Genomic DNA, 18,184 nt, shown 5'->3' with positions numbered 1-18,184 from the left:
CCTCTAGGTTTGGAAATATCATGGGATGGAGACAGTTTTGTAGAAGTCATGGCTGCACCCCATCTCAAGGGCAAACTCTGTGGTCTTTGTGGCAACTACAATGGACATAAGCGTGATGACTTAATTGGTGGAGATGGAAACTTCAAGTTTGATGTGGATGACTTTGCCGAGTCCTGGAGGGTGGAGTCCAATGAGTTCTGCAACAGACCCCAGAGAAAACCAGTGCCTGAACTGTGTCAAGGGACAGTGAAGGTAAAGCTTCGAGCCCATCGGGAATGCCAGAAACTCAAATCCTGGGAGTTTCAGACCTGCCACTCAACTGTGGACTATTCTACTTTCTACCGGTAAGTACAGTGCCTTGGGAAATAGGCTTGGGTTACAGACCAAGGGTAGACTTGACCATGGAATAGAGGGTATCAAATCCCTTGGTGTACAAAACAAGGGCCCCCAAAGTGCAGTGTAAACACCCCTGCTTCTTTCTTCTCTTGAGACCGATCTCATCTTGACTCAGTCCCACATTATGTCCCAAATTAGGAAATTGAAGGGCATATTTCAGAGCTATCTCCTATAAGTGATTCTGTTTTTGTGTCTGCAGTTTCACTGGAAAGCTAGTGACACTCTAGGATTTTTCCAGGTGTTAGCTTGACTCTTAAGATTGAGGAGTGCTTCCCAAAGTCTGGCCTCAAATGCAGTGGTATAGGGCAGAGGTAGGAATCTCAAATCACTCTGGCTGCCTTTGGGTATTTGAGTGAGCTTGGTTATTCTAGATCTGAGGAGGAGTTCATCCGGTCTTTCTCATCGTCTCACCCAGAACACATCTGCACATGGAAAACAAGGTGGTGAAGTGAGGATTCCTTGGATTTTAGCCAACTATGAGACTTTGTGTCCAGAGTCAGAGGAGAGTAGAAACAGGGCTTGAGGATGGAGGAAGGAAAGTCTCTTGTTAAGACCATGGATTCCATTTGTATTAAGCAAACCACTTTAATCATTGTCTTAAATGAACAATACATATTCATTGAAGTTACCTGTTTTGTGAATATAAAGGCAACACCTACTTTTACATAAAATTAACCATTATAATGTGCTAAAGATTTTTAAAAATGCCCTGTTTCACAACCCTGAGCTAAACATTGCTTTCAATTTGGCAAACATGTCTATACATTTCTGTATGCAAACTTGTATGTCTAGTGCAATATTTATATTATGTATCGACGATATATGAAAAAAAAAAAGACCATGGGTTCCATAACCTTTTCTAATTCTGATTAACCTCCTTCCATACAAAGCAACTGGTTACAAAGGAGAACTGGCTTTGACTTCTGTGCTACAAGCTTGCATTTGTGAGTTGTTGAGTTTGGCCTGGTTGTACTTCCATTTACTACACAATTCCATGAGGTTCAAGAGCTAAGACTGTATATAACTTTAACCACCATGGATGTGGGAGGAAACATGAGATGAACACAGTCCAAAAAGGCCTTGTTTAAGTGATTTGCCTGTGCCTCTTAAAATGAGAAAGCTCCTGTGGTCTGAAGCCACAGAGAAGTTATTTTTACCCTTTAACTGCCACCAGTTTATTTCTCCTAGTTCTCGTTAAATGTGATCTTTTTTTATTTATTTGATCTTTGGATATAAAAGATAAAGTTCTATAAAGTCAACTCAGAGTAGGGTGGAAAAAGGACTGTCTCTGTCATCACAGATCCCTGAACATGGCTGCATCTGCCAAACCATTTGGCTCCAACTCACGTGTTTAGTTCCTTCAAGCCATTTTCCGGTTGTAATTTGAATTCTCTGGGTTCCCTTCTTTCTCCTCCCAGCACCACCCCCTAGATTGACCTCACCCTTGTCTATTGAAATCAAAATATCTTAATGCACTCTGGAGTGAACTAAGCACCTGGACAGACAAACCAGGCTTCATTTGGAATCTAAATACCCATCACTTGAAAGTCTGATGGGAAGCAATAGAGCACAGCAATTAAGAAACTTGTGGTCTCCCAGAGCTAAAACTCCAGTCCAGCTTTACAACCTTGAACAGTTATTTAAGCTCGCTAAACCTTAGTTTGCTTATCTGGGAAGTGGGGATAGTAAAGAGACTATCTTGAAGAACTGTCGTTCAGATTCAATGAGACTGTGAACATAGATGCATGTGCTCAACCCAGTGCCCCCGGGCAATGTGCTCTATAACTGTTGGCTGCTATTGTAGCTTCTACCATTAATTAAATGATTAACAAGGGTAAGTCTTCTTTTGGAAGCTCCCCTACCCCAGTTGTGGATTTGAATTGGACCCTTCTCTGTCTGAAATAGAGTGGAAAGGCTGTACTTCTCCCAGGACCCTAGCAGCCTACACCTTTGGTTTTCATCCCATTTCAAAGGAACGTGTTGAAAGCAAAAATTGGAGAGCAGGCCTGCAGAGATTCTTCCCTTTTTGCAAATTTCGATTTCTTTGCTCTTTAGTGATTTATTTTGTATTATGATCCCTGGACTGCTAGCAGGAATATGATGAGCACCTTGGCAGAAGTCGTGAGAAATGACTTTGACATGGACAGAGAGAATCGAAATTGTTAGGTGGCCAGACAGATGCTAACCTTCTGCTCTTGAAAGTTGCTACAGCGGCACAGTTGGGGGGCGGCGGGGGAGTCACTGTGTAAGGGGCTGGATGCCTGAGTTTGGGGAGCTTATGAGAATGCTCTTAGGATCCTTGTGCACTGAGGTTTGGAGGATGGAGCATGGTGGGAGGTGAGCTTGTGTTCTGCTGTGTGTGGTGTAGGGACAGAGCACCCTTCCAGGCCAGCCACTCCCTGGAAGAGGCAGGGGAGCTCAGGAGGGCAGAGCTGGACAATCCTGACTGTCATGCACTTTGCTGATAATCTCATTCCCCAACCGAGAGGTTCACCTTCATGCACTTTCAAGTGAGGGTGGCCAATATGGGGTAGATCCTGGATTTCTTTCTTTCCTCCAAGCACGGATGTGGCAGGAGAGAGAAAAGAAACAAGGTCAACGTGGAAAGGGAGTTCTGTTCTCAGGGGATCTCCAGCAAGGAGCAAACCTTAGGGAACCTTTAGGAAGCAACGGACAGAGAATGCATCGGGCAATGCCAAGCCGGACGTAACCTCAACCCTGCCACTTTCTAGCTGTGTGGCCCTGGTAGCTTGCTGGGTTTCAGATTCTTTGCCTTTAGAATAGGTATGACAGCGACTACCTGGTGGGATTGCTAGTGCACGGACTGAGGTCAACGGGTGGTGCCACGTTGGTCCGTGATAGACAGGCCGTCCTGGCACAGTGTGCTGTTGTCCTGTGTCCCTTCCTCCCTATGGAGAATCTGGCCCGCCCCACCCCTGGCCACTTACATTTCTGATTGTCGAGATCTTCTCCTGTGCTCATCGTGGAGAACAGATTAGATAGAGTCTCACTGATGAATCTACGGAACGATTTATAAATGAACCGTTTCTCTTTCGTGGCCTTGAATAAAATACAGTAAGTGAAGATTGCATTGCAAGCCTTTAAAAAAATTGTTCTTTTTGTCTTATAAGAATAATATATGTTCATTGTATGACAATTAAGTAACATTAAAAAGAATAAAGAAGAAAATAGCCATCACATCACATTCCACACATGTAAATTTTTGCCTGTATATTTTATTGTCATTGGCGGAATTTCTAAAATGAAGCTTAAAACATAGTCGTGACCTGTGTTTTAAGGGCTGTGATCTTTTTTATGACTCAATATAGGACTAAAGGGATTTGCCTTGATATCATGGAAGGTCATATATATAAATTATATATGAATTTGATTCCTTTCATCTTCCCCTTATCCTTCAAAGAAGTATCTGTACTTACCTTTAGGACAAAGAATAAAGTTGCGTAATATACAAATGCCACCTTCCAAGTACCATTGTGTTTGTAACTTAGAGAAGGGAGAGGATAAAGGAGGTATTTCTCTCAGGAAATGTTACCTCTTTTGGGTTTCCTTAATCATATGACAAGTTCCAGAGGGAAAATTCTTTTATAAATATGAGCTAGCTCTTCTTATAAGATCAAAATAATAATTCTAATTTCTCTGAATTAGAGCTTACTTTTGAGATGTCTAGGACGTAGAACTCTTATTTTATTTTGGTCTTTTACCCAGTTCAAAAATTTTAATAGTAAACTGTCCATTGTCTAAAAACTTGAAAAACTTTGTAAATGAATAAGAAATGACTCCATATTAGCCAAGACTTTCTTCTTCTCTTTTGGGAAACTTTTTAAGATTTGCTCATTTTTTCTTCGCACATCAGTTCCACCCATCGTGGCCTCATTTGCTATAAAAATTAAAGGCTTTGTGATCAGCATATTGGCTTCATTAACTCATTGAATATGTTTGGATGCAAAATAATTTAATTATGAATCACATAAAAATTTTAACTGGCTACATTGATAATGTGTCTTAAGTCCTAGAGTTGCTAATTGACTTGTCCTCAAATTAGATAATCCCCTTTGCAAATCTGCATTGGCCGCCGCTGGTATGTCACGGAGACATTTCTTGTAGCAAGGGAAGTAGTTAGTATACTGTGGAAACATGAATGTGAAATCATTTCAATTATACTTGGATTCACACATAGGCCTCCCTGAGGAGGAGATGTTGTCTTTGGGTCTCTTTTCTCATTTCTTTGTTTTCACCTCCCTCCCCCAGCCTCACGCTGCCTTCTCCATCTGTGTCTTGGCTGCCAACTGGGAAATCCAGGAGGAATAAGCAGCCCCCCATCCCGTAGCCTCCCTGGTGGTCCTCAGCAGCCAGTATCGAATCCACTCCCCACCTTGAATTCGGGCAGGCTGACGAGACCAGTCTCGGCAGCCCCCGGGGGCGCAAGGAAGCCAGGAGATGGGTTGAGCTATGTGGGTCACGCTGGGGAGAGAGAAGACCACCTGTACGTTGGGCTGGTGTATGAAACACTAGCAAACTCAGACCTGAATCTTGGATGAAGTAGTTGCAAGTGAGTGTAACTTGCTAGCAAAGCGGGCCTCTCCAGTCAAGGCAGGCCCACATTTCAGAGAAGCCAGGAAGATTAATGTGAACTGCAGCAAAGCCCAGGCCTTTACAGACCACCGTCGTCTCAGGACTGTTTTCCTCTCCCCACTCCCCTTCATGCAGTATAATTCACCGGGGCAATAACTCTGTTCACTTGTTCGGTTTGGGTAAGTGTCTGGGGATTCCCAGTCTAGGAAATGTTCTTTTCTTTCCATGCAGTGTTTTTTACAGCTGTAAGGAATTGAAGGAAGGCCAGGGGATTCACAGATGTGTCCTTCCCGCTGAGGTCCTGGGAGGTAGTTGGTGGGAGGTTGTGCAGGAGAACGCTGGAACTCCGACAGCACAACGGTGTCGGAGATGCTGGCGCCTGGGGACCGCCAGTGGCTTCCTTCCAAAGGAAGATCACAGCCTTTGTGGATGACCCACTTTGGGTTTTCCTATAAAGGAAACTCATCATTTATTATAAGGCAAGGGGAGAGATGCAGGCAACGATACAGACTTTATGTGTGTGTGTGTCTGTAGGAGAAAATCATATAAAGCTAACTGCTGTTCTATAATTAAAATCAAGCCAATCTTCCCTCGCTTCAAAGGAGAACGTGCTTGGAACATTTCTGTTTACAGCTTTTAATGATTTGCCTCAAATTGCCATTAGAACTAGGGTCCTAAATCAAATGAGACATTCATTTTAAAGTGTGATGTTCTAAACCTGCCTTTTTATTTTTCCTTTGGCAAACTTAGCTTTTAGGATGAGCAGCCACTCTGAATATGTAATAAAGGTGACACCAGGTGGCAGTAGACACCTCAGTTGTACCACCGATCAGACTTCAGCCCTTACAAGTCCAACCTTAAAGTTCAAAATGTTTTCCCTACTCAGTAGCTCGCTCTCTCTCTCTCCCTCTCTCCCTCTCTCCCTCTCTCTCTCTCTCTCTCTCTCTCTCTCTCTCTCTCTCTCTCTCTTTTAACTTATGCCCTAGGCTACTCCTTCACTGTATCTAAATATACAATGCACATTCCTGCCTCTGGGTCCATGTCTTTCCTCTGCCTGAGATGCCTTCATTTTCTACATTGATTTAAGCTGAAAGCACAGCTCAAGTTTCATCCCAGACCTCTGTAAATGTTTTTTCTTTGGTTTCTTAGAGATGCTGATTGTGTTTATCCTTATTTAGTGCATATACTATATTGCACTGCTGTTGTCTCTCGCCCGCATTGGATTTTAGGTTCACGCGGGAATGGGAAATGTCTTTTCTACCCTTTTGTATTTCACCCAGCATCACCCCTGGAAGGTCTGCTTTGGAGAAAGTTTTCTTAGCTGCCTTCTTAGCCTTTCTGTCATCTTCATCCTCTCTGATCACCTTGTGACTTCTACCCCCAATGCCAAGTCCATCTTAGATCTTTATCCCCACACTCGTTATACACTTAAAGTCAGAATGTGCACACATTTCTGTCCTTTCAGGGAATAGACTAGTCAGAGCAAGCGGAGCCTCTGGTCCACCTTTGATGCTGCAGGAGCTATCGGCTCTTCTTATGCATGAGTCTACTACTGTGACTGCCAGGGGCAGGCCTCTGAATCTCAGAATCCACCTCTGCCTGTTAACAATTCTCTTGTAAGCCACTTGGACCTCCTGGATCCTCTTCTATACCTTCTATCTATAGATGGCTAGTGTTTGGCCTTGCCATTTTTTGTGTGTGGTATTTTGATCTATAGATATTTCTGCATTGGCCTCTTCCACCATCCTGTCCCATGGAGTCATGGACTGGCACTGACTCCTCCTGGTCACAATGTGTGACACTGTTCATGGGGTATTTCCCCTCAAGGAAGTTCACCTGAGCTTTTGGTGTCCAGAGTTTTTATTGGGACTCAATCACCTGCTGCCTGCTGCCTGCATGGCTGACCTTCTGTAGCCCCTCCCAGAGGTCATGCTAATGCCTTTAGTCTCCAGCTCCTCTGGAGGTTGGAACTGTTATCAGATGGCCCAAAGCCCCCATCATAAAGCACACTGTTAGAGTGTCTCCTGGCCAAAGCACCCAGGCAAAAAAGGACAATCCTGTCAAGCAGTGCATTCCAGGGGCCTAGAGATCACTCCCCAGGAGCTAAAGGCCAAGGCCAGACTCTCTTTGGGCCAGGTTAATTCTTTACTCCACAGCCTGCCTGGCTCAAGGTTAAATGTAATTTCAATTTGATTTTAATTTTAGCTTTGAGTTTATTTTCAGCATAAACTTCCTGGAAACCTGCAGTGTTTCTCCTCAGAAAATTATATTTTGGATTATAATTAGATGGGGCTTTTGAACACAGATTTGAATGAGTGTCACTGTAGCAGGTAAAACACTAATTATTTTGTAGCATCTCTCTTGGCTGCTTCGGGGACTTAGATTACTCCTTAGTAAGCAGGAGACTGTCTGGTGTAGCTTTATTGTATTTTTGTTATCGATGGGTATAAAGCCCTTTCTATCCATGAGAGTGACAGGGGTGGTGGCTGACATGAGGAATGTTTTCCTCATGTCATTGTTGAGCTAACTGGGACACTGAGAGGTGAGGGGACTCATTCCAAGACCCCCGTGGGGCCTGAGCAGCCAGCCTGACAGGACACTTGGTCTCGGGTCTTTGTCAGAGAACTTGGCAAGAGCTGCTAGGGCTGTTCTCAGAGTCCATCATTCAGGTTTTTAAATATCCTGCTTTTGCCATGAGCTTTTGGAGGAGGATTTCATCAATTACTTAATTCATTCCTTTTACAACTTTTGAGTGTGCACCTGCTGTGTGCCAGGTACTGCTGTAGGTGTAGCGATTTGGGACTGAACAAGAGAGACAAAAGTTCTTCCTTCAGACAGCTCACTGTCTAGTGTGGACAGATAGCGATAAATGAGAAACAAGGTCATTGCCAAATGTGAGAAGAGGAATGGGGGAAATAGTGTGATATGATAGGGTGGGCTGGGGGTGGCCAACTTGGAACAAGGTAGACAGGAAGAGCCTTCTGGAGGTGTGCTCCTTTGAGTGGAGCCCACCGTGTGTGGGAAGGATGGGGGTGGGGAGGTCTGTCATGGGCAGGGGAAGGGCAGGCCTCTGTGCTGGGAAGGGTGTGGCCTGTTTGCAGACCAGAGAGGAGGCTGCCAGTACTGGTGCCTTTAGAAAGTGCTGGGTATGCTACCAATCACTGCATGAGCTTGGAAGCAAATTCTTCCCCTGTCAAGGTTCAGATGAGATCGTGGCCCCAATTAATACCTGGAGTACAATCTTGTGAGACCCTCAGCAGAGTCCATGCCTGGACTCCTGATCCAAAGAAACGGAGCTAATAACTGCATCGTGTTTATTGTTTACATTTATTGTTAAGCCTTTCCTGTTTTCCTCATTCACTAAGTTTCATTTTATTTCATTCTGCATGTAGTTTTGCAAGCTGGTGTAAATCCTTTCTGGAACAAGTTGAGGAATAAGTGACAGTGGCCACGGGTAAAGGATCTAACACCTCCGAACTTCTATTTTTTGTGTGAAATAGAGATGATATCATCACCAACAGATTGGTCATGAGGCTGAATGAGGTTTCCCTTGTAACGCCCAGGTGGAAACACCAAGGAATCTACTTCCCTTGGCCACATCACCAGTGTGGTCTAGTGGCATTCCGCCTTGAGCCCCATGGTTTCAGGTTGTTCTATAGAAAATTAAGGTATGCAGTTGGGTGCCAGGATGCCTCAGAACTGAGAAAACCTGGGGATGGGTGTCCTCAGAGATGGCCGTGTGTGGGCTGGCTTAGGTCAGGCCACAGACAGATTGGTTGAATCTTTGATGTGCTGTGAGTATAGCCCTGTGACTCAGTGAGGCAACAGGGACAGGAGCAGCGCCTTGTGAAATCAGCCGGCATCCTGGCAGCATCATGGGTTTCTCAGAGGTGGCTCGCTGGCCCCTGTGCTGTGCTGGGAGCTCAGGGTTGTACTGTGCTGGACGGCCATCCAGGACTTTTTGACTATCTCTCAATCAAGCTGGCAAAAATTAAAGCTGATGGAGAGTGTGCAAATATGAAATAGGAGGGAGGCTTTTGTGATCCTGGATCCTCCTACACATGGAAATCTTATAGTCAATCTCAATTTTCTTCTGACCTGGCAAGGAAAAGGAGCAGTAGGCTTGTGCACACAGGCTTTCACAGGGGCCGGTGTTTCAACTACAGACCAAATATTCAGAAGTGTGTACGTGTTTAAAAAAAAAAGACTGGGGCTTCCCTGGTGGCGCAGTGGTTAGTAGTCTGCCTGCCGGTGCAGGGGACACAGGTTCGTGCTCTGGTCCGGGAGGATCCCACATGCTGCAGAGCGGCTGGGCCCGTGAGCCATGGCCACTGAGCCTGCGCATCCGGAGCCTGTGCTCCGCAACGGGAGAGACCACAGCAGTGAGAGGCCCACGTACCGCAAAAAAAAAAGACTGGGTGTAGGGGCAGTTTTTTTGTTAAGGAAGAAGATGCTGAATTACTATTTTTTTATATCCATGGGTCTCTTTTCTAGGCTAATAGTCAATTATTCATGTCTAGGAATCAATGAAATCAATCAATAATAAATTAAAACAGGTATATATTACCTATTGTAAAAACACACACACACAGATTATTTTGTAGTCAGGATTCATTGATTAAATAATTCACCAGGCGCTGTTCAAGGTGCTGGAGGTATGGCAGTGGTTAAGATAAACGAGTCCTCTGGCTCACAGAGCTTGCAGTGTAGGCTAGTGGGTGAGAAAGACAAGTAAACAGGAATGTAAATAGGGAGGGATGCAGTTTTGATAGAGGATGTACAGGATGCTATGGAAACCTGCCAGGGGGGTGGCTTCCTGGAGACAGTGACTTCCTAAGCTGAAACCAGAAGCATATGTAGGGTTTAGCTGCACAAAAAGGAGAAGGGGTTTGGGGAAGAGAACAAAGGGAAAGATCCCAGCCACGGAAGACTGCATGTTCAAAGCCGTGGAAGCCAGCAAGAGCCTAGCACAGGCAGCTAACAGATAGATGTTGCATGGGGCAGTGTCATCAACTAGGGAGGTGTGGAAGATAGGTCAGGAGGCAAAGGCCACAGCCAGATCATTAGAGTTTATGCCCCAGCATCCATCAGACACGAAGGGGGTGCACTGTAATGTCTCTCAGCCATTACCTGGGAGCAGGTCATACTGGGCATTGGTTCAGTAAAGATGAAGACTTTTCATTTATTCCTCATTCGTTTATTTCTTAGTTTCTATACACCTACCACGTATTCTATGCCTTAGGTCGTGGTTCTCAAACTTTAGCAGGAATCAGAATCATTTAGAGAGCTGATTCAGTGGGTCTAGGGCAGGGGCTGAAAATGTGCACTTTTAACAAGTTCCCAAGGGATGCTGGGACTCGGGGACCACACCTGGAGAACCTCAGCACGAGGTGGAGGAATTAGAAGAAGAACTGCTTCCAGCTGTTTGTGGGTCCCCAAGGGGATGCAGTTCTCTGAGACTTGGTCTACTCCAAGACCATTTTATGGCTGATGGGGCTTATCTTTCTTTGTCCTGTACAGTCAACCTCCAAACATTAGAGATGAGAACACAGAGTGGGTCCGTGGGTAAGGGATTAGGAGCTAAGCACATGCCCACCTAAAGTGGTCATTGGAGCTCAGTGGCATTTTCTTGGTGTGTTGTTTAAAGTACAGGCACCAAATGGAATACTGCTCAACCATAAAAAAGAATGAAATTTTGCCATTTGCAGCAACATGGATGGACTTGGAGGGCATTACACTAAGTGAAATAAGCCAGACAGAGAAAGACAAATACTGTATTATATCACTTATATGTGGAATCTAAAAAATACAACAAACTGGTGAATATAACAAAAAAGAAACAGACTCACAGATATAGAGAACAAACTAGTGGTTACCAGTGGGGAGAGGGAAGGGGGGAGGGGCAACATAGGGGGTTAAGAGATGCAAACTATTAGGACTAAAATAAGCTACAAGGATATATTGTACAATACAGGGACTATAGCCAGTACTTTATAATAACCATAAGTGGAGTATAACCTTTAAAAAATGTGAATCACTACACAGTGCACCTGTAACTTAAATAAGATTGTGCATCAACTATACTTCAATTTTAAAAATGGAAAAAAAAGAAAGTAGGCACCAAAGTAAACCTTTTTTTTTTTTTTTTTTTTTTTGTGGTACGCAGGCCTCTCACTGTTGTGGCCTCTCATGTTGCGGAGCACAGGCTCCGGACGCGCAGGCTCAGCGGCCATGGCTCACGGGCCCAGCCGCCCCGCAGCACGTGGGATCTTCCCAGACCGGGCACGAACCCCTGTCCCCTGCATCGGCAGGCAGACTCTCAACCACTGCGCCACCAGGGAAGCCCCAAAGTAAACCTTTTAATGTCTTGTTTTATAAGCAAAAAAGCCCTGGTCTTACTGCTTCCTATTTGTAAGGCCAGGCCCAGCAGAAGTGTTGAACTTGTTTGACTGGGCCATTTGTGAGCCAGAATTAGAATCCAGAGTCGGAGTTCTCCTGGCCACTGAAATACTTTTCACAGTGAGCTGGGAACCGCCACGGTCACTTTGAGATGAATGACCCGGGGCCCAGCAAGTGCCCTCCCTGAAGAGAAAGCTGGACACCGTGCAGTTCTGTTGATGAACCGGCCTGGAGCCGGTGTTCTGTGCGGAGGCAGAGCTGCCCAAATCTTCCCCTCCCACAGCAGGCAGAACAGACAGGCCCGGAGCTGGGGGCCAGACTGGTGAGCCCAGAATGGCCAACAGGATGTATCTGTAAAAGTCTGCTTCCTTTCTGCCGGCTTCAGGCTTTTAAAGAACCTGGTCAGCGGGCACAGAGAGTAGAGAAATAAATGCTTTACAAGGAAATCTGGTGACGGTACTGGAATTAATAATTCTTTTAACATGAAAGAGCTGTTCTCTGTGATCTTTACTGTCTTACCTAGTGCTGGGAGTTTAAACAGATGAGAGGATGAGCTAGCTGGTTTCTTCGTTGTATCCCAAGCAAATGGCCCATGTGTGAGCACGAAGGTAGGATGCATTTGAGCTCCTCAAAGAATATGGGCCAGAAGACCTTTCAGAACCCCTGAAAGCTTTTCCATATGAAAAGGAAACCAGGAAATTGGAATCTTCATTTTGTCTTTGTGATCAAAGACAGAGAGGAAAGATATTAAGCAGATACTGACCTGTAGTTTTGTGGCCACTGTTAGGATTTATTGACTGAATAGCAAATAAGGACTGCAGGAAAGCTGAGGTTGGTATTTACTTGAGAGGAAGAAAAGATTTGGATTCAGAGGTTGACTGAAAACAGAGGCCTGCATTACTAAGGAAATAAGTACATGGGCTTCAGTAATAGGAGGTAATGACAACCATGTTAACAGCATTGATCGACACTCATTATGTGCCTGAAACTCAGGGAAGCCTAACAATATTTTACAGTGTTAGTAATAATGGGCAATGCCATGCGAAAAGGAGAAGTGACAGCTTACATGTTTTCATGCTGTGTGCCAAGTGACCGCCAAGGGCTTTCTCTGCATATAGTGTTGCATTTGTGTGCATGAGAAACACGAGCGTAAAGGAGGTAAGAATATCACCCAAGGTCACCAGGCAAGAAGGAGGCAGAGGGCTTCCCTGGTGGTGCAGTGGTTGAGAGTCCGCCTGCCGATGCAGGGGACACGGGTTCGTGCCCCGGTCCGGAAAGATCCCACATGCCGCGGAGCGGCTGGGCCCCTGAGCCATGGCCGCTGAGCCTGTGCATCCGGAGGCTGTGCTCCACAACGGGAGAGGCCACAGCAGTGAGAGGCCCATGTACCACAAAAAAAAAAAAAAAAGAAGAAGGAGGCAGAGCCAGGATTTGAGACCAAATCTGTTTGACTCAGAGACTGAATTTTTGACCATTACCACCATGATCTGGTATTAGCTCCTCCTGCTAACCCATTCCTAACCCCAAATTGTCTTCATTTTCTTTTTAATTTAATTTTTATTATTATTTTATTTTATTTTCTGGCTGTGTTAGGTCTTCGTTGCTGCGTGCGTGCTTTCTCTAGTTGTGGCGAGCGGGGGCTACTCTTCGTTGCAGTGCACGGGCTTCTCATTGCAGTGGCTTCTCTTGTTGTGGAGCATGGGCTCTAGGCACGTGGGCTTCAGTAGTTGCAGCATGCAGCCTCAGTAGTTGTGGCATGCAGGCCCTAGGGCATGTGGGCTTTAGTGGTTGTGGCTCACAGGCTCAGTAGTTGCGGTGCACGGGCTCTAGAGTGCAGGCTTAATAGTTGTGGCACACGGGCTTAGTTGCTCTGTGGCATGTGGGATCTTCCCGGACCAGGGCTCAAACCCACATCCCATGCATTGGCAGGTGGATTCTTAACCACTGAGCCACTAGGGAGGTCCTTGTCTCCATTTTCTGAACTGAGCTAACACTCAGTTTTTGCGAGTGTTTCATATACTCCATTTTTTTTTTCATTTTGAAGGATTTTTGTTTTTTTTCTTTTAAAAGATTTTTTTTTCTCTTGAGCAAAATCGTCTGTTCAGGTTTCGGAAGTATTATGCTGGCTGAATTTTAAATAGAGCGATTTCATCCTACTGGTCTTTTAAAGAGAAATGTTTGAATTTCAAAATAGTGGCCATTTTCTACTCAAAATATTTTCTGGTCCACTGTAATAATTCTAGAGACAAGAATGCCTGACTCTTCTGTGAAAGGCTGAGTTCATTATGGAACTGAGATCCTAGATTCTAATGCTGTGTGCCTATAAAGTATTTCCTTGTTTTTCATCTTCTTTTCCTTCTTTTTGCTTTTAATGACTGTTTAAAAACAGTTTCTAAAGAAAGAAACATTCTTATTTCACATCTTGCTTGAGATGTTTCGATTGATGTGATACTAGTAACTCAGTGATTCTTGATTTTTGGGAGGTCACAATCCTTTTTGAGGTTCTGATGAAAGCTAAGGGTCTCTTTTCCAGAAAAATGCATGCATGCTTGCACATACAACAGGGAATTCACCTAGGGATCAGTGGACCCTCAGTTAAGAAATCCTACCTCCGTCCTCCCTCCCTCTGTACCTTCAACTCTTCAATAAATATTTTTTGAGCCTTGTTAAATGTCAGGCACTGTCTGTGTGTTAGGATTACAGTGGTGAATGAAATAGACATGGCTCCTGTCTTCGTGGAGTTCATGGTCTAGTGAATAAGGAAGACAGTAAACGAGTATCCTTACAACTAAACATGCTATGTTGTCTGTACTTGAAGGAAAACGTCAGTGTATAAGATCATTTCATTGGTGGGTCAGATCCCATAGGTTTGTGTATAGAGGAAGGGGGAGGCAGATGGATTGGAGAAGGACATCCCCTGAGGAAATGATCTTTGAGCTGAGATCAAGAGGATGGAGAGCAGTGAACCACGCTGAGAGACAGGAGGAGAGGGCCCCAGCCAGGGAGCGTTGTGCTGCTTCATGAACCTCTGAAATGCTGATGCAGCCAGCCCCCTGAGCTCCCTGTGTGCCTGTCCCAAGGAGCTCCATGTCCTTCCTGTGTTATACTCTCAACGTAGTGAAGTCCATTACACAGAATCTCACCTGTCAGTGATTCATTCATGTTATGGGTCAAATCATATTTCCCCTGAAGATCCGTCTCTCTCATGGAGCTTTAAAGTGGGTTTTTCTTTATCCTCAAGGGATACCATACCACTGAGTCTCATATCTGAGGTAGTGGCTTATTTGGCTTGCTCTGATATGCTCGGAGTCAGGGCCGTGTTCTTTTTCAGAATACATCTAGGATGATGAAGACACACCTGCTACACACGTGGGTGCACACGCACAGGCACACATGCCCAGCTATGTCCAAACGCCCCAGCGCACATTGTATGACATACGTGTGTCACTACACCAGCGTGAATTCAGACTCTTGCTATTCAAAGCACCATCGTTGGAGCAGCAGCATTAGGAGCTTGTTAGAAATGCAGGACCTCAGGCCCCACCCTAGCCCTTCTGAAATCAGAACATGCAGGTCTGACAAGGTGCCCATGGGATTTGTGTACACACTGAAGTTTGAGCACCGCTGGTTTGATGGCCTTTTCCACTCTGGCCCGGTCCGTGCTGTTGAATAGTCTTGTCCAGATGCTTCCGTTTAGAGCTTGTAGCACATTGACGAGGATGTGTATATATATACACATATACATATGCATATAATTTTTTTTTTCAAAGAAAGGAGTTCAGGTAGCTGTGCTGTGGGACAGTTGTAATTTGACTCCAGTGTTGAACAGATGTAAGTGCTCACAGGGGGCTGAGGGCACACCATCACACTTCTGCAAAATGCATTTTCACCTTTTCATGGGCTGGTCACCTGATAGTCACTGGTGTTGTTCTTCATTATTTACATCAGATGGGAAGCCTCTTAACAGAAATTTTTGAAGTGACTGATGAGGCAGAGGTAGAGCAAGGCAATTGTCCACTAATCAGTGAAATAGCTCATATTTATGAGTTGTAAGGTCGTTTGTATTTGCTTCCCTCTTGGCCTTTAAAGGGCCTTAACAGGTGTTGGGCCATAAGACGCTGTTGAAGGGCAGCCCCAGGCACCAGGTCAGCTCAAGCATTTGGCCTATTTAGCGACATCTTTTGCTCCCTGAGGACCCGTTCCTCCCTGTTCTCTGATTCCCAGACTCTGTCCTGCGTTTCCTGATAATGGTGATTGATTCCCTGCCTTACTGGACCATCTGATCACCTGTTTTGTTCCATATTCTGTCCTTTTCCTTGATTTGAGCATCGTCCACAGCATTGGGTAAGAGGCCCTTCCCACACGAGTCTCAGGCATAGGGCACCCCTTGGGGGTAAGAGAATCCCCACTCCGGGAGGGTACCAGAACCCATGTACTAATGTGGTGATGTAACTTCTCTTTGCACTTTGATGGATTCTCTGTTTCCTAAGTTTAGCTGTAACATGTGCTTTTGCTCACCTTGCATTCCTTAGATTGTTTTTTCAGTTGCATATAAAGAAAACCCCAATTAAGCTAGTTTAAATAGTAACATGTTTAATTTGTAAAAATGAGTGTTGTTTGACTCATGTAGCTGAAAAGCTGGGGGCAGTTTTCACTTCATTCGTGGCTTGATCCAAGGCTTAAATGAGGCCCCCAGGGTTTGTGCTCTCTCCAGTTCCTGACACAGTTCTTCTGTGTTGAAACACAGGCCTCTCCTCTCCAAATTCTTCAGACAAATCATGCAGGCAGAGGTGAGTCTTTTGTTTCCAAAACCCAAGCAAGTCTCATGCACCTCCTGGATTCTGATTGGCCCTGTAACCGGGAAAATAAAATGAGTTGGTTCCTTTACATAAGTGGTTCTCAAACTTCGGCAGTCATGGCTCACCTGGAGGACCTGTCAAAACACAGATCACTGGCCCCATACCCAAGGTTTCTGATTCAGCAGGTCTGAGGTGGGATCTGAGAATTTCTAGTAAGTTCCCAGGTGGTACTGATGCTGCTGGTCTGAGGACCAACTTTTAGAACCACTGTTTTAGACCAATCAAGGCCACATCACAGAGACAGAGTGGGAAAGAGGTAATGTCCCAACATAATTTTAGGTACTCTTTTACCTGAAGAGGGGAGAATGGATATTTTCATTTCTTCCATCTCTAGAGTACTTGTTGTGCTCCTGTGTAATCACAGCTCCCACCAGTATGTGGGAAGAACATCTCTATCATCTACTTTCTTAGGCTCAGGGGATGCAGCTGTGATCAAGACAAAGTTTTTACTGTCCTGACCTGAAGGGGTGGTGAGGACGATAAGAATAAGTAAATACACATATTATATATGATGCGATTTCATGTGCTGCAAAGAAAGACAGCAGGGGAGGAGATAGAGAACGATGCTGGGCTCTGGGGTCTGTTCACATAACATAGTCAGGGAAGAAGGCCCTTTGGATAAGGTATGATTTGAGCTGAGACCTGAAGGAAGAGAGGGAGTGAGGTCTGCTCAAATTAGAAAAAAATGCAAAGAACATGGGCAGCTTGAGAAATAACGAAAGGTCACTGTATCTGGGGCAGAAGGAACGAGGGGAAGAGGGAGGGAGAGTAGATGGAGAAACACAGGGCTTTGCAGGCTGAGGGAAGGGCCTTGGGTTTTACTGGGAGGAAGAAGAGAAACCTCCCTGAGACATGAGCAGCACATCTGGGAACAGGGCTTTGAAATGTGCTAGAATAAGCATGGATATAAGAGGATGAACTGTGCCCTTAAATTCGATTAAATTCCAACTACTGAAAATCCAGCGTGGGGCTCTAAGTGGACCTGGCGTTTTTGCTCCCTACCCTAAATGTTTCCCATAACCATGTGTTTTGAAACTCGGTATTCTACAGAGGAGGGGATACATTACCCCTCTGTCTTCTGGTCAGTGTCTCTTGATCCTCAGTCTGAGTTTTTTTCTAGTTTAACGTAAACTTGTTTTCTTCCAAATTTAAAGTCTGAGCGATTCCCCTCATATCCTATAAACTTGAAGTTCAGGTATTTCTCTTATTCCTCCTTGAGGCAGAGGGGAAAAGGGATTGCTATTGAATTTTACTTGAGAAAGCATTTTGGAAGCACATTGATTTTTGAAATAACTTCCCCTCCAAGAAAAGGAAGAAATGAAGAAGGAGGTCTGATTAAAATACAGGTGTAGCAGCAGGGTAACATGTTCACAGGCCTGCAGGGCTGCTGGGAAGGGGAGGCCTCTTGGGACCTTCAAGAGAGTGAATCAGCTGGTCCAGGGGCCTCTAACCTCAGCCTGATGGCTGTGGTGCTGGGGCCAGCGGTGATACCTAGCACATCCCTCCAGTGCCCAGAAGTGCTTAGTGACTGTCATTTATTCAATCAAGTTCACACTCCTGACTGGGTCTGTCAAGACTTTATCTGGCGATACTTTATGTTTTTTTGAGATTTGCTCATTTTTACCTACCTTTTACTCCAGCCAATTCAGCAACCCCTGAGTACACTTGGTACCTTCCCCCAAATGTGCCTTGTTTATGTTTGGTGTCATTTGCTGGGACTGTCCCTTCCTGCATCTCTCTGTTCCAGCTCAGTTTAAGGACTATTTTGTTCTGACAGGCTTTCTCCAGTGAAAATGGATTGTTCCCCCCCATCTTTCTCTTTGTCTCTTGTGCTTTGGTTGTTCCCTTCTATGCACTAATTCCATTTGGCCTTGGATATATTACCATTACTCCTCTTTCTATATAGATAGCTTCCCTCAAGAGATACAAGCTCTTGA

General features: G+C 44.9%; 1 protein-coding gene across 3 annotated transcripts in view; it reads left to right on the top strand.

Moving 5' to 3' along the window:
* Positions 1–18,184, top strand: part of BMPER (BMP binding endothelial regulator) — a 262,469-nt gene that overhangs the window by 183,297 nt on the left and 60,988 nt on the right. For all 3 annotated transcript variants that reach the window (XM_049714462.1, XM_004269912.3, XM_033428300.2), the window contains one exon: positions 8–344. In XM_049714462.1, coding sequence (XP_049570419.1) covers positions 8–344 — 337 coding nt within the window. The remainder of the gene's footprint in view (positions 1–7; positions 345–18,184) is intronic.

This window comes from Orcinus orca, chromosome 9 (genome assembly GCF_937001465.1).
Source record: "Orcinus orca chromosome 9, mOrcOrc1.1, whole genome shotgun sequence".
Taxonomy (NCBI): Eukaryota; Metazoa; Chordata; class Mammalia; order Artiodactyla; family Delphinidae; genus Orcinus; species Orcinus orca.
Note: the sequence above shows the minus strand (reverse complement) of the source record. Positions and strands in the feature narration are given on the sequence as shown.